Source organism: Bombus terrestris, chromosome 2, assembly GCF_910591885.1.
Source record: "Bombus terrestris chromosome 2, iyBomTerr1.2, whole genome shotgun sequence".
NCBI lineage: Eukaryota > Metazoa > Arthropoda > Insecta > Hymenoptera > Apidae > Bombus > Bombus terrestris.
The window spans coordinates 13684574-13707218 of record NC_063270.1 but is presented as its reverse complement, the minus strand read 5'-3'; the positions used below and the strand labels follow the sequence as shown (position 1 = coordinate 13707218).

Genomic DNA, 22645 nt, shown 5'->3' with positions numbered 1-22645 from the left:
CGTGCATCCCCGACAATAATTACCCAGCCTTCCGCAACGTTTGACAGACTGAATTCCATTGTGCAGTCTTCATACCGACGAACAAGTATTAACCAAGGTAAACCACTCCTGACCGCTACTTTCTTCGACCCACTAACCGGAGAAAGGCCCCATCTCGACTATCAAAACACGCTTCGGACTGGCCATCTCGGTTGATTTTATCAGCGAACGTTTATCATCGTTTATGATACTTGAAAAATGTCACGAGACCAACTTGATGGCCCGTGGTTTTGCCAGGATAAATCTTCTGGCTGAATGGGTAAATCTTGGGTAAGTAGGTAAAGTTTATAAATAAGAATAAAGGATATTCGTAAGGCTAATCAGTTGGATACGAGACCAACGACCAGTTTGAAGGTCGGTGAAAAGGTCCGATAATTGTAACGTGGTAAGAGCGAGTTGCACGCTGGACGAATAAAGAATTTCCGGCATGCTCATTGTGGATGCACCGCGATTACCTTGAGACAACGTAACTTTATGGCGATAGAAATTTTTGCGAAGTGGGACTGTCTATTACAGACGTCGTGATCGAGGTTTGTATTATACCGTCCAAACATGCTGAAACCTACATAAACTGCCATTTGTATTATAATCTAACGCGTTGACTATCGTGACCCAAGATGCTAATTTTCTTTTATTTTTTTTTTTTTTTTTCTTTTAAGGATGATTAAAACGAGATAAACTTCGCTAAAGAATCTCGATTCTCGCAGATACGACATAATATTTTTCAAAAATAAAACGTTACGATTCAGTATATTTCTTAAAGAGGAGAAAAAGAGGAAAAGGTAATTCAAACGAACTACCTTCTATCTGTTATAAAATGGCATTATTGCTTTGGACGAGTAGGTTAATACACGTTACATCACGTCGATTCGATGTACATCACGACGCAAATTGGAATTCATTCGAGGATGAGAAATAAGAACTTCCCCTTTCTGATTTCGCGATCTCGTCGTGTTATGAGATGAATCATCGCAGTACCGTTCGAGAGTAAGTCTTTCATCGAAGATGAAAGGTCGCTAGCATTTGGCTCGAACGTACTTGACCCTGGTATCGGTTCAAGGCAAGGCGAAAAGCCGCTTTGATTTTCAACGATGCAACGAGGGGGATCCGATTTGAGGTATCGATTGGAGGAGATCGCACACGATCGGTATACTATACCCTGGCTGGTAGGGAATCGTTGTCTTATTTACTCAGAGCGAATTAGAATGCTTAATAATCGTAGCCTCGGTCGAGACAGGTGGTGGTGGCTTGACCGACTTTTAAAGAAACCTTGGGGGGAGTTGGGCGGCATCTTCAGTTAGACATTGGCCTCCGCAAGACGAAGAGTCGGAAAAAAGAGCTGAAGGGTGCGACGAAGAGAGACGTCTTTTTCCAACGATCCTCTTGACTTCTATACGAAATTTTCGTCTGGCATATACCTTCTGTCAGTAGCACAGGTCAGTGAGAAAAGGTTTTCTAGTTTCGTTAATTTCTTCTTCTTTTTCACCGAGACGCTTTCAGTTTCATCGTTAATGGAAATAGTGCTCTAATCTAATCTAATTCTAATCAATTCTTTATCTCTGATTCTATGTAATGTAGGCTTCTCATTGTTCCAATTATACCCGAGACTTTTAACTCGAGCGAAAAAGTTCAATTTTCTGTCACGTTATTAATCATAGTAACTAAGTCCGGAAGGATCGGACACATACCTACGCGTACCTGATCACCGTTTCTCGTGACGTGACCGCGTATTGTTCCGCACAAAGCTGACTGACGCGTGTGCTTCCTGAAGCGTTGTTCAGGTAGCATCCGAACGGTGAACTTCTTGCAAGAGACGTCTTTGGCCGTGACCGTGATTTAGGTCAACCGGTCGCAGACAAGAAGTTAGCACGCGTCGTGACGAGCCCATTAGTCGAAACAAGAGGAAAAAGTCGTTCCTCCTACGAGTTCGCTGCTCGAAATGATTGGTCCCGTCGGAGGATCAACCGCGCGTTTCACCCTTTGCCGAGCTATCGTTAACAAGCGTGAACACGTGGTCGCATTGTTCACGGATCTCTAACATCCGGCAGTTCTGCGTGACAGCCGACGTTCCGTTAGCTTCCCTCTATTTCGGGTCTATATCTGCACAGTTTGGTTTCAGAAACGAAGAGAACTTCGCTGATAAACCTTGATACGTACGTTTAATAAATAATAATTATTCCGTTTGAAAAGAGTAAGGAACAAAGGAACAAAGCTTTGTAAATCGTCAACAGGAAACGGTGTGCCTATTGTCCTCGTTAAAATTTACTGCAATCGCTGGGTAAGAGATAGCGTACCGTTCGTAGCGCGTTGAATATCAATACGTTTCGATATAAGATCTTCCCTTTGAGCAGAGCCGAGTGACAGCGGTAGGAAAATACGGAGAATGTCAAGTGGAAAGAATGCAAGCGATGAATATTCGCGTCCGTGAATCTTTAGGCTTCGTTGATTTAGAAACTTCGTACGATGTACTCGTCTCATCGTCATACTTTGATTTGCAGGACAAGAGCGAAGATGCGGCTGTCGATGGTGGTCGAGTTGTTACTGATCGTCCTTCTGATCGCGTTCGCCGCGTACGGCAGAGTGATCGGTAATGATTTTCAAGAGTTTCCACATTGTTAACGTCAATTCTTGTAATGGCCTGGTAATTTCACGTGACTGTCGGCTTCCTTGCTTGTAGAAAGGAAACGTTTATTGAAGGATTGAAGTTAATAAGAGATATAATTTCGAAGGATGAAGTCACTTCTTTTAGAGATCTAACGAACGTAACTTAAAAATTGTGTTCGAAAATTACATGTTCCTACGTAACACGGTATATCCTTTCTGAAACGTAAAATTTATTTGCTTCAATTTTCTCGCGCTCCCTGTTCCTGAAAAAGGCAAACGTACATGTATATTAAATTATTAATTCCATAGAGCGCGATGAGAAAGCAGAAGATAGAGCGATTAGGGATGTGAGCGGTTCTAAACAGAGTAACGTCGGTATATCTACGTTATCGTTGAAACAGGCAACCGACAACGTGAACAGATATTGCACTTGCAATGAGAACATATGCAATTGCTGCAGAGACTTCCATATACCGTTGGTGCAATTACAAGGACCAGGTAAGCGTTGTGTAATTTAATTGAACGTAATAGAACGCGGCCACTAGAAAGGATAGCAATAAAGGAAACGGGACGATAAACAAATGCCACGTTGTTAGATCCTTCATAGACCATTCGGTCAAACATCGTTGCATGTAATTAAACGCGAGCATGTACACAGAGTGTCCAAGACTGATTCTAGTTGTCGAGAGGATAAAAAAAGCGTCTGTATAGAAACCTCAATGTTTATTTTTGAAGTTACGAACTGTCGAATCGCTACTATGATGTAATAATAAAAAATTTTTAATATCGTCAATATCGCGAAAATAGAAGTTTTGCGACACTCGGTATTGTACGATGTTGGTACGACGCTTAATAGAAAATTTATTGGACAATTTTTTGGATGAATCGCAGCGCAACATATTGGGTTGGCAACTTGCTGAAATCGACCAAGATAAGGGTGAATTACTGTACGCAGAATTACATATCTAAGTATCTTCACGTACATGAAAAAATCCGTGTGCTAGAAATGTCCATAAAAATGTTACTAAAACGCCTCGATTATCCGCGATAGTACATAATTAGATGTTATTCCGTATACTTGTTAAAGACTTGAACAAGAATATCGTCCATTTCAGGATGCGCATCATTGCAATACTTGCAAGGGGATAATTTGGCGGTGCAACTTAGCTTCGGTGATAACATTCTAACAAGCACAATCGTAAACGGTAAGTACTTGCGTCGCTCATACATTTCAGAGTTTGGAGATAGCGTCACAAGCGCCATATCACAGATTTATCTCAATTTGAAAGCTCGCGGCACAGCCAGAAAAGTTATTTGCCTGAAAAGTGTGTTAATCGTTTAACAAAACGATGTGAAAAGTCTGCCGGAATTCAGGAAATGCGTCGAGACTTTCACGACTAACGTATACGCGCTGCACTTTTAACAGACGAGTGCGCTTTATCGGTTCGAAAAATGTTTAGAGAAAAATTAGAAAACTGTGTTAAAAAGTCGGTATCTCCTCTGTGTTTGTTCGCTGTGAGACGAATGCTACGTCAGAAATAAAGTATTCATAACGTATAAACATCACTCGATCGACTTGCGTCGCGACCGTTCGAGGAGAAAGTGCGGCATACATTAAACGAATAAGGAAACACGTTCCCTAAACGATTTCTATGATTACTATGACGATCTACGATGATTTGATATAATGATTTATACGCTGTGGGATTTTAGGAAAGAATCCAAAGCCTGTATGCGTCCCATTACCTGGAGGATTTACGAAATTCTGTGGAAGAATTTATTCCATTAAACGGGATGCTAAAAATCACTTCAAGGCCTGCCTTGGACTGGAATTACAATCAGCGACAGAACTCGAGGCTAGTTTACGCGTTAGCTGCTTTAGGTAATAACACTTATTTCTTAATAATATTTATTAATCGATAATATCTTTACAAGGCATACAGAAAGAATAAAATGTTTACGCAATTGCCATATCATAGATTTGGCCCCGACGGTCTAAAGTTACGCCCAGCTGAACCACTTCCGGTAATCGAAGCTGAGGTCCCGGAAGAAGACGACGATGACGATTTCTTTGGCCTCGGTTCGGACGATGACGACGAAGACGATGATGCCGAGGATAGTGCACCGTTGGCTAACTCCGTACCAAATTCTTCCGCGGAAGAAGACGAGGAAGAGGACGACGACGAAGATGTTCTTGGATTCGGAGCTCTGTTAGATATTATAACTGGCGAAGATGAAACCGCAACGAAGAAACCAAAAGTAACCACGCCTCCGCCTCTTCTCCACTTCACGATTCCAATTCTAAGTAAGCCGACATCGTCGCCAGTAGATTCTAACGTCGCAAGTAACGTTGCCACTAACGATTCCGAAGAAGACAATGAGTATAATCAAGAATCCTCGAACATAAGCGGAGAAGGCAATATCGAAATAAATGACGAATCTGCAGCGACCGATACGACGGGTAGCGAAGCCGAAGAGATCGCTACACAGGTCTCCAATAAGATAGCTTCCTATACGAAGCCGGATAAAACGCCGATTAAGAAATTCACAGCGGTTGACACGAGTACGAAAAAGCCAAGCATCACGAGCTCCAGCATCAACGCAATCGAAAACGAAACGAACAAGAAGAAGAAACCCTTGAGGAAACCGATTAAGGGCGAAGAAGACGACGATGACGATATTCTAGGAGATAGTCTGGACGACGATGACGACGACGACGATGAAGATGAAGAGATTTTAAACGACGACGACGACGATAACGAGAAGGATAGCGAAGCAGAGGAGGACGAAGATGAGAAGGTTGACGGAAGTGAACACGAGAATCACGAGGACGAAGACGAGAAAGGTGAGATTGAAGATTTAGATGACGACGACGACGACGAAGAAGAAGACGCAATGATCAGCGCACTGGTTTTTGACGAAAAAGAGAATGGAAAGAAGAAGGGTAAAGTGAAGAAACATCACCAGTCTTCCGAAGCTGACGATGATGACTCGGATTATGAATTAGGCTTGACCGGGCTTTTGGCAAGAAGCAGGCATTCGAGAGACAGTCGTCAGAGCAAAGAAATGAGATTCTAAGTCTTATATTCATGCTCGTCCCGTTCTATACACGTATAGAATAATCAAAAGAAACCGACGTCAAGAGACGGTAGTTTTCCAAATAAATCAATCGATTATCGGCAAAGATTAAGTCCAAAGTTTAAGTAAGCGTCGAAGATTGGACTTCTTTGTTAAATCGAAGAATATATCGTTGACTATGTTAAGAAGTATGGAGACTGATAGCTTCTTTTTTTTTTGATAAGAATCGTTCTATTATTTAATTAACTACTAGTAGATAACAATGTATGTATAATACTTTTTGTAAAAAGCTTTTCCGCTAATGTTATTCGGACATCATGATAATAGATATGATAGTGTTATACATATTAAAATGTAACTTTTATAAAAAAGTCGCCATATAAATCTGTGCAAATAATTTAATGCTATTTAAGACAGTAATTAATGTAATTTATGTATGGTCATATAATTAATTTATTGAATCTGTAATTAAACATATACCCTTATTAAACTTATATCTGCATTAAATAAACTCATATCAGCTTATACACGAACGATGTGTACTTCTTGCATGAAAAGATTGTTCACGGAGGATTTGAATGATTTCCAGCTTTTTGTTGCTTCCATCGCATAATTATATGCAGGTCACATACGTTTTTCTAATGCGATTATGTAATTTTGAATACATCAATCGAAGCAGCTCGTTATTTTCTACAAAAAGTAAAAACCTATTTGCATCGACAAATGGTATATCAGTTAAACATCAATTTTAATCATTATCTCTAAATAAACTTTCCGTTCGGCAAATAATTAATAAATAATTTCGAAGTATAGACTATAATCACAATCAATCAAATACCCATGAGTGGGTCAAACGCTTTATCAGTAGGGATCGACAGTGCCCTACACAGACCTACAGAAGTCACGCGTGAATTTCGTATAATCGATGAGCACGAAACGGTATATAAACACGGTATTACATTCCAATCGATATCATTTTGTGGGTTTAACCGATCGGCAACACACCTTTCTCTTCTTCCTTCGCCAAAAGCATGTTCAAATTGTGCAGCGTTTTTGTGACACTTCTCCTGATACAGACAGCCTGGAGTTCTACGTCTCACGATAAAAATATAGCTTTGCAAAAAGGTAACCAATCATTTTTATGACAATCAAAGAGTTAAAAAGAATTTCATTCGGAAACAGATGGTAATTTTAGGCACTTGGCTCGTTTCATGAGACAATTTTATACCGAATCGATTATATTGTATTTACACAGTTTTAGCCAATTCAGTGACATACTATGACCCGAATACCGGAACTGAGCTAAACGCAGAGATAACCGATTTAAAACAAAATAATTCGATTGCTACAAAGATATATCAACGTTCGCTATGCCACTGCGAGGAGAACAGTTGTAATTGTTGCGTCGGTATTCGTTTCTTTCGTTTTAATGGCCCAGTGTGTATTAGAATTACAATTAGCGAAGACAGTAAAGCTGTCATAACCGCAAACGGAGATCCAATATTAACACATTACTTTAGAAGTAAGAATTTTATTTCATTTTCTTTCTGTATATTTATAGAACTATGCTTTCTCACGATATATTTTAATTGTAGCGCATCCACGCCCGATATGTGTTGGTCTTTTCAAGCTTATAGATATTTGCGGTCAATTCGACTTTTATTATATTAATGACCATTTGCGATCCTGTACGAGCATCAGTCTTGAGTTTCTCTACTTTACATTTTCGGGATTCCAATTTCCATGCGTTCAAATTGGCGATGACGGGATCTCTACAGCTAGTCTCGGACTGTTACTGAATCAGAATTTCACAGAGTCAGAGCATCAAGTAACCAACTCGGAAATATACGACGAAGTAGATTTCGAACAGCAGGATATGGAAGTTCATGACAATCACATGTCAATGTTGACTCCCGAGCAAGAGACACTAATTGGACAATTAAAATTGCGATCACTAAGGACGAATTAATATCTGCGTAAAATTACATAGTTATTATTAACTAAAAAGTAGCGGTAATTTTATTCGTTAATTTATAAATTAATTTCTAGTACCTATTGTTATCTTATTATTATAACGTACAGTGTATAATAAAGTTGAACCAAGTCTGTATGGCCATACCTGTTATTGTTTCATGTATATCGAATAAAATGCGAATATTTCCAATTATCCAAAAATCACCAAACATCTCATCGAAGCCTGCCTTAGACTGCATTTAGAATTAGCGGCAGAACTCGAAGCTAGTTTATGCGTTAGCTGTGTTACGTCAGCTGACTCTTTATGCAACCCAGAATCCATCCCTCGGTCGAGTTGGCCACTGGTTGTGCAAATATAATTAATCGGACCACAATAATCCTTAATTGTAATAAAATATATTTAAGTCGAGATGTTCCTTATTGTTATTGCTCCATCAGGTAAAAAATGAGAAGGTTGCGTTTTTCCTATGTTCAACGGTCATTGCCACCCGCAAGCGACTAGTGGTGGGGCGACCAACACCCAGCAATAGCTTTCCTCTGCGTCAGCATCATCACCGAACTACATTGGTTTATCATCCTCAGATCAGTCAACATCTTTTCAGTAGTTGTCATCCTTAGATTAGTCTACATCTCTTGACTGGTTTTCCATCTTTAGATCAATCATCTGTTTAACTTATATTTATACGCACCGAGCGTAACTGTCTATGTCTACAGTTGTTGGGATAAAATATATATTGTAACCTGTTATTCTCAGTGTTATCAATTCAACCACCTCTGTTATTCTAAAATAGGAAATCGACCACTTCGTGACGTCGATTATATTAGGTTGTCCGAAAAGTTTCTTTCGTTTTATAAGGAAATAATAGACGCAAAATGTTTTTTGTTTTATATTAGTTTATTCAATTATGCACGAGCATAATAATAGAAATAGAACGAAATGGATCATATCTAATTCAATAAAATTGTAGCGGCATATGCGTCTTAGGACGTTTCGATACGAAGATGCCTCGCATAGTTGTTTAGCTATAGAGAAGTAACAGTGTACAATGCACGTAATGTAATAAACAAACTCTGGACAAAGCAATTTCGCTGCTACGTGCAACCTACAACCGGCGACATGTTCAAACCTTTCGATACCCCCCTCGATCAGTAGAAATACACGACCAAGCTCTCCACGAGTCAGTAGTAGTGTGAATGAATATCAGTATCGAATCAGTATAACGATTAGTATCAGTACCGCAGTATCGCGCAATCTTATAACGAGTATCATCAAACGATCAACGCTTGCGATTAACTTTGTATTCTACATTTTAAAATATCTGTAAACATAGTTGACGAAATCAACTCGTCTCGTTATTAATTTAACCAACAACACGTCTCACCGTCCACCACAAAATAATATAAAACAGAAATTGTTGTTCATCTGTTATCACCTTTTGAAACGAAAGAAACTTTTCGGACGACCTAATATATAATCGTAACGGGAATTTACGACTTCCGTTCGTATTTTTCTGTGAACCGTAGAATGAATAAAAGATATACGCAGTTGCAATATCATTGATTTGACCCTGACCCTCTAAAGCTACGTCCAGTAGAACCATTTCCAGTACTCGAAGTCGAGGTTTCGGAAGAAGACGATGATGACGTGATTTCTTTGTCCAAGGACAATGATGAAGAAGACGATGATTCGGAGGATGATGCACTGTTGGCAAATTTCGTACCAAATTCTTCTGCGGAAGAAGACGAGGACGAAGACGACGTCGAATTATTCTCGGATTCGGCACTCTTAGAAGAATCAAAACTAATCACGGCCCGCCATTTCTTTACTTCACAGTTTCAATTCCAAGGAAGCTGATATCGTTGCCAGTAGATTCTAGCGTCGGAAGTAACGTCGTCACTAATAATTCCAAAGAAGACAACGAGTATAATTAAGAATCCTCGAAGATGAGAGAAGAAAGCAGTATCGAAATAAATAACAAGACTGTAGTTACCGATACGACGGTTAACGAAGCCGAAGAAATCGTTAAAACGGTCTTCTTCAATAAGATAGAGTCCTATGCGAAGCCGGATAAAACACCGACCAAGAAATTCACAACGTCGGGTACGAATACGAGGAAGCCTGGCATCGCGAGCTCCAGCATCAACGAAATCGAAAACGAGAAGAGTAAAAAGAAGAAACCCTTGAGGAAACCGATTCAGGACGAAGAAGACGACGACGACGACGAAATTCTAGAAGATAGTATGGACAATGACGGTGGCGACGACGATGAAGATGAAGATATTTTTAACGACGATGAAGATGATAACGAGAAGGATAGCGAAGCAGAGGAGGACGAAGATGAGAAGGTTGACGGAAGTGAACACGAGAATCACGAGGTCGAAGACGAGAAAGGCGAGATTGAAGATTTAGATGACGACGACGACGAAGAAGATGCAATGATCAGCGCGTTGGTTTATGACGAAAATGAGAATGGAAAGAAGCAGGGCAAAGTGAAGAAGCATCACCAGTTTTCTGTAGCTTACGATGAGACTCGGATTACGAATTAGACTTGGCCGGGCTTCTGGCAGGAAATAGGCACTCGAGGAGCAATAGTCACACCAAAGAAACGAGATTTTTAAATCTTATCGAGGGATCGAAAGGAGGAGTTTTATCGAAACAATCAAGGGACGGTAGTTTCCGAAATCGATCAGTCGAATGTTTAGCAAAGTCTGCCGTTCAAGATTCTTAGGTCTCTTTATTAACTCGACTTATCATTGCCAACTATGTTAAAAAGTGGAAAATCTGATAATATCTTTTGTTATCGTAAATCACTTTGCTTCTTAAGTAATTAATGATTTTGAAAAATTGCTAATAGATAACAACAATTCAAAACTTGTTGAAAGAGCTCACGTACAAAGATTATTAATGGATTTTTTACGTTGAAAATGTAAATGTACTTATGTGTTTATAAAAATAATGGAAAATAATGTACTTATGTGTTTGTTTGACAAATATACTGGATCTGTAATTAAACGTATTAATTAAACATATATCCTCCGATTTTAATATGTACATATAAACTACGTAAATTACTTACTGTATGAAAAAGTATCTCAGATAAGATTTCATTTATTTCAATTTTTGTCATTAATTTTTTTGTAGGTTGTACGTAAAAGTCATATAAAGGTCACATACGTTTTTTTTTTTTTAATAGAATTGCATAATTTTGAATGCAGTAATCGATGCAGCTCGTTATCTTCTACGAAAACGTACGAATCTATTTATGTTGACAATCACTTCAGTAGTCATGTTTTAATTTTAATCTTTTTCTCTGAATGATTTTTTTATTCAGCAATTAATTAACGACGTAGTTTGCAATAAAGGCAAAAATCAGATAATCTGTAAATCATAATGTCTACATATAGAGATATTTATAGTATAATATACACTATAGGGTATAATATAAGTATAGTATGTATATACATGTATATATATGTATACAACATGGCGTATATTTCTGTATGTATTATCAATGAATCGTTCAAATGATCTATCAATCGAGATAAGCAATAACAAGTACTTTTTATACGTGCGTTTGTAAAAATCACGTGCTGATTTGATCTAATCGATGAGCACGAAGGGGTATATAAATATGGGATTCGGCTGAAAGTAATCATATTTTGTGAAATCGTGATATACCTTATTTTTCTTAGTTCTTCACCAAAATCATGTTGTTCAAATTGTTGAACATCTTCGTAGCACTCCTCCTGGTACAGGCTGCCTGGAGCGCTCCGTCTTACGATGAAGAAACTTCTCAAGAAGGTAACAAATCATTTTTATGAAAGTCAAAGAGTTAGAAAGAATTTAATTCAGAAGCAGATAGTAATTTTAAGCAGTTGGTCCGCTTCATAGGATAATTTTATATCGAATCGATTAAATTTTCGCAGTCGAGTCCAACTCGGTGTCGTACTATGATCCGTACACCGGAACTGAACTAGACGTAGACACGAGCGATTCCATTCTTGCAATGATACAACAACGTTCGCTATGTAAAAGTGAACAGAACGCTTATGCCTGTTGCGTCGGTGTTCATATCAAAAGTATGAAAGCTTCATTATGCGCAAAACTTGTCAACGGTAACGAGCCTAAGGTTGAGATAACCGCAAACGGAAAAACGATCTTCTCGCATGCCGCGAAAGGTAAGCACTTTTATTCCTGTTTCTCATTCCTCTATATTTGTATACCAAACGGTAATTTCTCATGATATATTTCACAATTATTGTAGCGAACTTGCCCGAAATGTGTGGTGACCTGTTCAAAGCAGTAAAAGTTTGCGAACAATCACAAGTGTCTGTTGATACCAATGGTTTACGGGTTTGCGCAAACATCAGACTTAAATACGCTATGCTCTTTAAGAGTCACATAAAAATCCCATGTTTCCATGTTGGAAAACATGGAATCTCCGTGGAAAGCTTCGCACTGCCAGAGAATGAGCAGGTAATGGAATCGAAAACGTACGAAGAAATAGATTTCCAGCAGTAGACTCTGAGCAATCTGGATTATAACAACTACATTCCAACGTTAACCTCCGAGCAAGAGGCATAAATTGGCCAATTAAAAATATGAATACCAGAAACGAATTAATATCGGTGTAAAATTATATTATTAAGTATAAAATTGTAACAATTTTATTCGTTGATTTAAACTTATCACTATAACGTATAATAAAGTTGAATGAAATCAGAATACCTGTTATCGTTTCTTATTACTTGTACCAAGCCAGTATATCGAATCAAACTACGCGATAAATAAATGATGTCCTATAAAAACCTTGACACGAGCTATGATTTTTTTTTTTTATAGCATGCACTCTCAATCTTTCGTGTGCCGATAGCTCGTCGCTTTTTTTCCTTAATCGGATTACGACGGCGATCCAGTAGAAAATAAAATGTGTGCGACCAGTACGAAGTAAACCTAAATTTCTCCGTAAAACGAGGTCAGAATGAAATATCCGTTAACTGACCAGTCGAGTGTCGAACGTTCAACAAGGAGTACTATCCATCTCACGAAGAGATGTTCTTCCGCAGTCATTGAATCCGGCATCGTTAAGGACGCGAGATGAGGGCTGCCTGTTTGCTACTCTTCTTCGCTGTTCTTTGCATTCAAAGCTCCTTGCAACGGATTAACAAGAGAGCTTCTGATTCGGAGAGAACGTTAGAAACATCCGTAGACAATGACATATTGGATCTTGCGAAAAACGGCGATTCCAAGAAGAATGAAGAAAATTGGAATGCAAAGAAATTACAACAATTGTTAAAACAAGTGACGAATTCTACGTCGAACACCACAACTCAGGTGACCGCTACGAGACAAGGTCCTTGCCAATGCGGAGGAGGTGTCTGCGGTTGTTGCTCTAGAATTTTATTCGACACTTGGAAACAGAAAGCATGCGTGAATGTGACGTACGATCCGGATGAGTTTAGCTTTACCGCGAAGATTTCGATGAATAATAGAGTTCTGTATACAAGAACCATATCTGGTATGTTTAGTCACAACATATAGGATATTTAAATTTCTCCCTTGTTTTAAAAAGATAACTTCAATTTCACGAGCATTTCAGGAAAGAATCCTCGGCCAATATGTGTGCCAGTGCCACGAATTCCAATCGTTAAAGCGTGTGTTCGATTTTATAACATCTATTTCCAGGGCAGGAATATTCATACGTGTATAAATATGGAGGGGAAGTTTCAAGATTTCACGATATTTAAGGTGAGCTTTGATTTGACGACCGGGGATAAAGGGACGTCTCTTTTTCAACGTTTCTACGAATAATGCAAATATTTCCAGGTCGGATTAGATTGCATTAGATTCGGTGTAAACGGTTTGGCTCTGGTAAAGCCAGAGGACGGAGGTGGATTAGGTCAAATAGAATTCTTGCCAGGTGATGACGATGATGAGGATGAAGACGATTATGATTACGACGACGACGACGACGATGACGACGATTTACTTGATTTCTGAGGAAACCTAAGATTCTGTTCGTGACAGTCGCGAAGGACTTAATAGTACAATTACGCATTCCTACTGCCATTGCATGGCAGCAATCATTATTTATTATATTTTCTTTTTATATTTAAGAGCGTAACGCAACGATCTATTCGTAAACTAATCGTCTGAAGATTGTCAACGAGTTCGGTCACGTTTTATAAAGTAACTACGTCGTTCGAAACATCGAATTAACTGCTGAATATCGTAATGTACATTATCAAGAGACGAATAAATAGATGTATTTGAAACCTACTTTTTTTTTATTATACCTCGGTAATTACATCCTGTGTAGCAACCACCGAGTCGAAACAATATTGTTTTGTGGAACGTCGATCGTCGATGCTGGTTAGTATAACTGTGAGAGATGTAACGTATCCATGTAACAGAGGTAAAAGAGGCAGTGCTGTAAATGTACCACAGTGAAAAAGACCATTGAAAGGTACTAAGCATGAATTCCAAAGTATGTGGCGTCCTGATTTCATTTTGGTTACATTTAATTTTTTATTGGACGAGTGGTGCTACGGAAGGAAGTCAGTTTTTTATTTATTCTCAGTTTCTGTTATAAAAGTTAAGTTTCACATTTTTAAATAAAATGTTTATTAGGATCTAAAGGATTCTTGGCTTATAGAACTGTTCAGACGTTTCAGACATATTGTACCTGTAACACATCTTATTCTTGCTCCTGCTGTCAAAGTGTTTTTATTTTATACACTAAAGCTGAAAAAAAGCGTAAGTCTTTAGTATAATTAATTATTTTTGTATTGATCGTTTTCGAATCTACTTATTTCATTGACGGGTTTCGATCACTTTGGAATCAGTGGCTCAACTATTTCTTCAAAATTCTCTTTATCTCGTGCAGTTTGCGTTAATCTTACTTATCAAAGAAATGGACTAAATATTGATATGGCGTTGAACTCCGATACATTAAGAAGTAGGACAATCACAAACTATAAGCCATTAAAATTCTGCACTAATATACCAGGATGTTACTTTTCATCTGCATGTGTAAATATATTGGAACTCAATAAATTTCCCAGGTAAAACACGCTTGAATGTAATACTTAAAGATGTCATATAATTCTCATTAAATTTTTTTTTTATACTTGACTCAAAGATCAATCACTGCTTGCCTTCGACTGGATATCTTCTCTAAGAAACGACTATGGCAACTAAATTACGACTGCATTAGCATATCGATGGACTTGCCTACAATACCAGGTAATGGAACGACGTCGACGACGATGAACGCAGGAATGACATCGGCAATGAGCACTCAAACGACGACGATGAGAGCGGTGGAAACTGAAGAAACTACATCAACGGATGTAGAAATAATAACAGTACCAGGAAGTAGACCAACAACAGTTGTGGATATTGATTAACTAATTATTACAAAAAATATGACAATATTCTGTAGATTACTCCAAATACTTAATTAATAACTGGCTTAGATATAAAGTTCTTGCGAAGATATGATAAATTATACTGTAGATGTAGTTAATTAAAAACTTTAAAAAATAGATTGTTTTGTTGTTTATTAAAAATGCGCCTTAAATACAGATAATAAAAGTTATCGTTTTCTTTCAAATTTCCATTTGTAAATGGGAGCGGCATCCTTTGTTTCTTTGCTTACTAGTTTTGGTTTAGTAATTTTTTTATCTTTTAGTGCTCTTTGCATTTCTAATTTTTGTTGTATAATAGTCAATTCCCTTTCTCTTTCTATCCTCTTTTGTAATTCATTGTAAGCATTGTGTTTATCACTTTCAATTTTTCTCAAGCTTGTCTCATCTATGTCTGGTAATTTCATATCTTTTAATTTACTTAATTTTGGTCTGTTTGTGCGTCTGGATATTAATGCTGGGTGTGTATCCAATTTCTTGGCAAGATCAAAGTTTTTGACTTCCTTCGAATCATCTACAAAAAAGATATGTTTATTCTTGGTTTCATTTGCAGCATCTATCATATGCAGTTGACTCTGAAGCTTGTTTATTTTCTTTGCTTCTATGTTTCTCTTGTGAGCAATGTATCTAATGTCTTGTGTCTCCATTAGCTGTATTTGTTCCGGTGTATGATTTTTACATTTTTTTTTTTCTCTATGGACACCTCCTGTAATTTTGGAATTGATCATATGGAAATAAAATTCATCTGGATTTTTGTTTAGGGCACGTCTACGCAAAAGTTTTAAAGTCTGTTGTTTTTCTTGATAATTTTTGGCTCTAGCAATATAATCTTTCTTTTTCTCCAAAAGACCCAAGTGCTTGCGAGTCTCTGGTTGATGTCTCTCGCAATGAGTCTTCTGTGTGGCTTTCGCTGCTTTCTTCCACGAAGACATTATCAAAACTAAAAGAATTAGAAAGAATATTTTTGATAAATCAAAACAAAAAATACTTAAGCAAATCTATACGTAAGAGTTTAATGGTAATACTGTCTTAAACAAAGGTGTAACATACCCAGACACAACACACGATTAAATTAACAAGAAAATTTTTCTTTGAAAAGAAATTATGATATTATCGTACAGTGGCTGTCGTAACACTAAGAAACATAACCTCAAACATCAATCGATCGATACGATACCAGTTGTAGCAGCGCCACGAGAAGTAACGAATTCAAATCACATCAGGAGCATACTTAAATGACACCTTATTTATTAAAAAGCAGGCAAACTTTACGATATTTACGATATTTTAAACTTCAAAATAGAAAAATAATCTACGATATTAATGAAATAAATACAGTACGTATAAAATATTACAATTACTTTAATTGACATACTAAGTGGATTAATTTAATAAAAGAATATACACCAATACAATAACATAAAAATATATTTCAATAAAACATTTTTCTTATAGAAAATGATATCGCTGGAATTCCAATTATTATCGACTATCACTCGGTTTGCGTAGATTGGTGGGCTCTATCGGGAAGAGGTAGAACTGTGTTTCCAACCGATAACGATCCCTGATGGAAAACCTGAGTTTCCGACGACACTCCTCTCTGGGATGTAAGTTGTCGATTGTTTCGCATTCTCGCAATCGGTTCTCGCCCTTTAATTTTATACCATCCACGGTGTCGTTTCGCAACGGGACTGCACAAATCAGTCTGAGGGATAGTGAATTCCGTTGACGTTTGCGGTGGAGGTGCGTTTTCGATATCATCTCTTGGTCGTTTTCCTGATCTTTGTAAAAAGGAAGGTGTGAAATTTGATAAAGAACTTGAGGCCTCTGAAGTGGAGGATGTCGGTGCAACGCCTTCTTTTGAAAGAACTTGTTCTTTTTCGACATTCTTGTAGGAACCGATTGCTAAAAATTAATTCAATTTATTTTCTTTAAAAATACGACTTTTAAAAAGGAAAAGTATACAAACCCAAATTTCTCATGACATTTTTCACTGCGTTGGCGACCGCGGATAAAATTCCACCGGACTTACTGTCATCCGTATTATTACTTGAAGTACTTGAATCTCTACTACTAGGACTACTTAATTCATTTGACGAGGAATAACAATTATGACTAGAAGCGGTATAATAACTACCAACAGAGACCACCGAGCTACTGCAACCAGGGGAACTGTTGCTTTTGGTTGAAAGATTTGTATTAGAAGCGATACGTTCCAGTTTCTTTAAACTAGACTCTATTAGATCAGACGTCGTCATCTTAGTACTGCTTTCCATGACTACCATCATCACTATCCGCGAGGAATCATCTGGCTGTTGATCGTTTTTCACATTCACTTTTTCCGGACTACGATATTCTTTTTGTATATTCTTGGCATTATCCTCGTAAATCTTGATCTGCGATTTCTCCAGAGACTCTTTCATATCGGACAACGTATTGTACGTTTCATAGTAGTCTTCGTTCTCCGTTACATTGAGAGCAACCATCGGACTAGCTTCTGATGGAATCTCATACTGGTCCGAAAATCGAACTTTCTTTAGAGAATCTGATCGTTTCTCTCCTTGATGCATTTCCAGAGCTTGAGAATCTGGTAACACTTCATCCTCAACATTCGTTAATTCCATATCTTCTATGCAATTATTGTCCGTATAACATTCATTTGGGTTACTATTATCTTTGTTCTTCATGATTCCTAGATTTTTCGATTTACCTCGGGGAAATTCTTTATTTTCCTGGTTCAGTGGCAGAGAATGGAAGAGGGTTTCCTCGTGAATAGTGGCAGACGGGCAACTCATGTAATTGCTCGAATTGTCAGATTTCAAACTGCTTTTCAACGCGGAATTAGTTTTTGGTGTTTTCAAGGAGAAATTCGGAGCACTCGGTGTTTTAAAATCTAAATTCGTCTTTTGGCCGATGACCATAGGCGTACTTGTGTTTCTATAAAGTTCAGGAGGAGAGGTCAATGAACCGAAGTTGCTACTGTTTTCGCACGATGCTTTTTCTTCTGAAGCCAAAGGTGGTGTACCCAGTACGGATCTTTGTTCTTTGGACACCAATGAATACCGATGCTGTGATTTCCACCATTTGCAAGTGCCTTTATTTATAGAAAACAATATAAAAGATGAATTTTAATTATCAGCAAAATTAAGTGTGTAGTAACTATATTCGCATTTTGACTTTTCTTATGAAAAATAAGATCAAGTATAGTGATAATTACCAAATGATTCCAAATCTTTAGTCTGTTTGAAAATCTCACCACACAAATAACAATACAGAGGCAAGTGCGTGATTGCTATGTGACAGAGAAGAACTTTATCTTCGAAGGATTTGAACGAAAATTTCTCGTTCATACAGAATGGACAGTTCGGTTGCCGTTTTTTGTGTTTTTTCTCCTCATGTCGTTCCCGGCACGACGCGCAGCAGAATAATTTCTTGCACACGTAACAAGTTCGGTTTGTCTACTCAATGTAAAAATTTTTGGATAAATGGTAATTGTACACTCTAACTCGAAAAATCTTTGAATAAATACCTCAACTGGAGCCATGGTTAGACGGGGTCAACGCAAACTGAGACGATGTAATGTTTACTATCTTATTATAGTCAACACAATACAAAGTATACATGTATAAAAACAATTCTTTCTGGCACTTGACATTTAAGCAACATAGTGAATAAGTAATTGACCGGATATAGAAGAAAATTATTAAAGGGAAAGTGAAAATTTAGTAATGAATAAAATACCACCTTTATATATTTTTTTGGGTTAAGGATATGGGATAAAAACAATTCCTACGAAATCAATGATATATTTACAGGATGTTACAACATGTTTAAAAATGTAATTTATCAGATTAAAAAATATAAAATAACACGCAAATTTTTACGTCGTATTATCTTTATTATCAGTTTCATCAGATAAATGGGCAGACATTAATTGGTCAAGACCCAATATATCTTCGTTGTTATCATCATTTTTGTTGTCTTGCTGCTTGGTCACCTTATTTTCATTTATCTCCTTATGTTTCTGCTTTGCTTGCTTTTTAAAGTCTGCAATGGTCATGGAATTTAGATTATCTACTACTACATTAACATCGAATCTTCTAAAATCGGTATCTCTGTCCTCCAATAGAGTCAATGCTTCTTGGTATGGTGGTGCAATCGGTGTCTGTACTGGCTCATGATATGTGTATTCTTTCCCTTCAAACTGAAACAAAGGAAAATAGGTAGTACAAAATATAATTCAACGTGGACATGATAAATAAGAAAAGCTTACATCCAGTGGATAACACATATCAGAATCGGGTTGACTAAGATCACCACAAACAACAAATGGAACAATGACTCTGTTAACTCCTGTAAGCTCATTAAAATCACACGGCTCATGCGTTAAGAGAGGATTCAGCATATGAGGTTCATAACCTTCAGGTGGTGAATAATCTTTACAGACTACAAATGCTTCAATGCTAGAATTACGAGAACTGCTAGGCTTTGTGCAATAAACATAGGGGAAAAATATCTTTAACTGAGCATATAGTAATGTCACATCCTTAGCTCTAAATATTTTTGCTACAAATGTGCCTCCTTGTCTTAGTATATGAGTAGTAATGTTTAGAGCTGCTAGTAATAATTGTGATTGAATATAAATGTCCATATCGTGTAAACCTGTAACTGTTAATAATTACTCTGTAAGTATTATTATAATTTATCAGTGAAAATAATACTTTAATTTAAATTTACCATCTGGTGCTCCGTCGCAAACTACCAAATCAGCTTGTTCATTGTCAAAATGAGAAATAATTTGCTTTGCAGTGTTAATGTTGGTAATGTCTCCTTGAATTTGAATCACTCCTTCCATTGGTGCCATCGCTTGTAAATCAACCGCAACTATTTTTGGAGGCGTTGCATTTCCTGCTTCCAAAGCCTTTTTGTAATTCTCGCTATTCATGAAAATATATAATCAAGATTTAGGTATCTTGTAAAAGTTGATTTCTTCTTAGAATTTTAGTAAATCGATTGCAACATACTTTAATCTTCGCGATAAAACCTGACTCCAGCTACCAGGTGCAGCACACAGATCCACAGCTTTGTTAACTCCTTTTTTTAAATCATAAACAAAAGATTGTATTTTATTTGTGCAGTGTTGGAGTCATTTATTTTTGTATACCAAACGTACCACGTACGTACCATCTAAAATATGACACTCGTTATCTATTTGAAGCAATTTGAAAGCGCTCCTTGCTCTCCATCCTTCTTCTTTCGCTCGTCGATAATAAATATCTCGTTTATCTTTCGATGTTTTTCCCATAGTTAATGTACAATACAATGTACAATACAATGTTTATTGTTCACTGTCGTTTCACGTTTTGGTTACCTTCAGACTTTAGGTTCCTCACGTTGACAAACATAAAAATTCTTACAGAAACTGTATTTCTGAGTTCTAGCATTAATCTGTTGGTAACACTAAGAAAATAACCGCCAAGTTCAATATTTGTTCAGTCAGCGTTCATTACTGTACAAATACGACTAATATTTTACAATTCTTAAATTGTAGGGGACGATGCTTACGTATCGGACTACGACCAAGAGATAAATTTTAAAATAAAAGCAACTACTTTGCATTTGTTGGTTAAACATTCTTGTTTTTATGTCGTTAAATATGCCATTCAAGAAAAATATTTGCACAAATATTATCGAGGAGTTTCTATCAAGCGTAACACTGATAGATGAAGTAATTAAAACGGAACAATATATTTTCGCATCGAAGGCCAATAGATCTTTTGTAGAATATCTCTTTTATCTGCCAGTTTATCGGGACCAAATGCGGATACGCGTTTTCCAATTAAAATACAAAAAATACCCACGGTGAAGAAAATCATTGTAGTTTCCAGATGCAACGATGATGCATTGTAGAGAATATTCGAAAATTGCACGTTTGTTATGTCTTCCTGGACGTTTTATATAAACATTGTATACCTTCCCGACGATTATTTCATTAATTTTCTAGCTCAGGAATTCCCGTTTCGATAATAAAAACGATAGAAATAATCGTCTTTTATAATCGTATCTTTTATCTTTTATTTATGAGTCAATATTACCGCAAACTATTAACAACAACACTTGGTTCATCTTTCACGAACATCAACGACGGTCTCACATTCGTCCAAAGTTTCATTTAAACAGTAACCGCAAAAAGATTCATCCCCTTTGCTCTCTACTATTGCACAATCACACATTATGATTGCATTGAAAGATTAACGACGTTTATTCTATTCTTCCGTGAAACGGACGAGAGTGTCGTGTTTGTCTGAAACACGAGTTTAAGTAAAATCGTTCTTACATAATTTCATCGTGTTTGCATGCTTCCTATGCAACGTAAACGATCCTGTTTCAATTCCTTGCGTACGCATCGAATATGTATAGACCTATGAAATTTGTTTTTGTTGATTCACGTTGCAAAGACCATTTTCCGCAGATGGCCTTTCCGAACTCTTGTCGCCGACGCAATCGCGATTACATGTTTCTATACGTCAACCACTGAACCGATTGTTTGTTTTTCGTTACTGGTATTTCTATCGCGTAAGCGAAAAATCTACTCAGTAAGTGAAAAATATGTGCACATGCTGAAGAAAAACAATCGCGCAAGAGTGATCGATTCAATCGTGAATCGTTACCATGCACGATCGTCTAAATAAACGTTCTTTGGCCCGATAAAATGTCGATACGTGGTAGATAAGATTGTGACGGTAGCGTGCAGTCAGGGCTTTCTGTATAATGCACGAACATCCTTGCAATAGAGGAAACGCGGTTTCTAACCAGACTACGGTCTATGAATTTCAAACGAGGTGTGGTGTTTCTGTTTCGTTAGTTACTTCTCATATATCGTCCATCCGATGCAATCGTGACGTAACATCAATATGATGTGTATATTTAATAACAAAATATATCTAATCACGTGGATGCGTGTTTTCCAGCGAACCTCTTTATTATCGGGTTTCGAATACGTTTGGTATTTAGCGCACCCGATAACTTGACAACTACTTGGCAACAGAAATGTAAATAAATGTAATCGTACAATCGGGTTATCTTTGTCAATTTCCGTTATCACGTTCATAATCTTTGTCGCTGTTAGTGAACCAACGTCAAAGTTTTTAATTATTACGAAATAGCGATACTTAGACAGCCACGTAGTAGGGATTATCCTAAAAACGCGTGAAATTTGTCAAAAAAAAAAGACATAAAACAGAACGAACAGGATAGCAAGATTTATCGATTTATTCAACAACGAACGTATCAACCGATTCTTTAAAATACACACTACGTATTACGCTCATGGATCGAACTACAGCACGTTATAGCTGGCCTGATAACGTTCGAAGGGTTATCGAGGCGCCATGCCAAAGATAGTTGCCTCTTGGTGCGAACAATAGTCGCCACTCTCGTGAGACAGATACGTCTTACGCGTTCGTATGTCCCTCGAATCGCATCAACGAGCGTTCGTCGTACCTCGTTTAATCGGAGAGTT

General features: G+C 37.4%; 8 protein-coding genes across 10 annotated transcripts; 5 read left to right on the top strand and 3 right to left on the bottom strand.

The window, feature by feature from the left end:
• The first annotated feature begins 702 nt into the window (after positions 1-702).
• LOC100644242 (nucleolin) lies at positions 703-6254 on the top strand. The gene is made up of 6 exons (XM_012319867.3): positions 703-1475; positions 2538-2626; positions 2953-3141; positions 3759-3848; positions 4357-4525; positions 4623-6254. The coding sequence occupies exons 2-6, from the start codon at positions 2551-2553 to the stop codon at positions 5719-5721; spliced, it is 1623 nt and encodes a 540-aa protein (XP_012175257.1). The 5' UTR covers positions 703-1475; positions 2538-2550; the 3' UTR covers positions 5722-6254.
• A 279-nt stretch (positions 6255-6533) lies between these two features.
• On the top strand, positions 6534-7829 carry LOC100646858. 2 transcript variants are annotated; one of them, XM_048414470.1, is made up of 3 exons: positions 6534-6846; positions 6983-7243; positions 7317-7829. In XM_048414470.1, exons 1-3 carry the CDS (start codon positions 6753-6755, stop codon positions 7688-7690), a joined length of 729 nt encoding a protein of 242 aa, XP_048270427.1. In that variant the 5' UTR covers positions 6534-6752; the 3' UTR covers positions 7691-7829. The 2 variants fall into 2 exon arrangements, with proteins under 2 accessions (XP_048270427.1, XP_003393840.2); XM_003393792.4 differs by having other exon boundaries at positions 6536-6846; positions 6977-7243.
• Positions 7830-9639: 1810 nt separating this feature from the next.
• LOC100644119 (nucleolin-like) lies at positions 9640-10424 on the top strand. Its single transcript, XM_048411158.1, is given in 2 exon segments — positions 9640-10219; positions 10222-10424. Coding segments are annotated over 2 exon segments (783 nt in total).
• Positions 10425-11338: 914 nt separating this feature from the next.
• Positions 11339-13971, top strand: LOC100646617. The gene is made up of 5 exons (XM_003393790.4): positions 11339-11497; positions 11623-11874; positions 11961-13214; positions 13296-13444; positions 13523-13971. The coding sequence occupies exons 3-5, from the start codon at positions 12794-12796 to the stop codon at positions 13694-13696; spliced, it is 744 nt and encodes a 247-aa protein (XP_003393838.2). The 5' UTR covers positions 11339-11497; positions 11623-11874; positions 11961-12793; the 3' UTR covers positions 13697-13971.
• A 44-nt stretch (positions 13972-14015) lies between these two features.
• LOC105666963 lies at positions 14016-15236 on the top strand. The gene is made up of 4 exons (XM_020866565.2): positions 14016-14253; positions 14327-14452; positions 14583-14760; positions 14838-15236. Exons 1-4 carry the CDS (start codon positions 14172-14174, stop codon positions 15103-15105), a joined length of 654 nt encoding a protein of 217 aa, XP_020722224.1. The 5' UTR covers positions 14016-14171; the 3' UTR covers positions 15106-15236.
• Positions 15237-15241: 5 nt separating this feature from the next.
• LOC100646735 (probable U3 small nucleolar RNA-associated protein 11) lies at positions 15242-16625 on the bottom strand. The gene is made up of 2 exons (XM_003393791.4): positions 16174-16625; positions 15242-16063 (listed from the first exon to the last, which is right to left on the bottom strand). Exon 2 carries the CDS (start codon positions 16053-16055, stop codon positions 15294-15296), a length of 762 nt encoding a protein of 253 aa, XP_003393839.2. The 5' UTR covers positions 16056-16063; positions 16174-16625; the 3' UTR covers positions 15242-15293.
• LOC100646053 lies at positions 16534-18786 on the bottom strand. Of its 2 annotated transcripts, none has more exons than XM_003393785.4 (4): positions 18653-18785; positions 18341-18581; positions 17093-18217; positions 16534-17028 (listed from the first exon to the last, which is right to left on the bottom strand). In XM_003393785.4, the coding sequence occupies exons 1-4, from the start codon at positions 18665-18667 to the stop codon at positions 16616-16618; spliced, it is 1794 nt and encodes a 597-aa protein (XP_003393833.2). In that variant the 5' UTR covers positions 18668-18785; the 3' UTR covers positions 16534-16615. The 2 variants fall into 2 exon arrangements, with proteins under 2 accessions (XP_003393833.2, XP_048270415.1); XM_048414458.1 differs by having other exon boundaries at positions 16757-17011; positions 18653-18786.
• Positions 18787-18913: 127 nt separating this feature from the next.
• LOC100646170 (putative tRNA (cytidine(32)/guanosine(34)-2'-O)-methyltransferase) lies at positions 18914-20632 on the bottom strand. The gene is made up of 5 exons (XM_003393786.4): positions 20308-20632; positions 20148-20217; positions 19861-20060; positions 19397-19791; positions 18914-19327 (listed from the first exon to the last, which is right to left on the bottom strand). Exons 1-5 carry the CDS (start codon positions 20426-20428, stop codon positions 19004-19006), a joined length of 1110 nt encoding a protein of 369 aa, XP_003393834.2. The 5' UTR covers positions 20429-20632; the 3' UTR covers positions 18914-19003.
• Positions 20633-22645: the final 2013 nt, after the last annotated feature.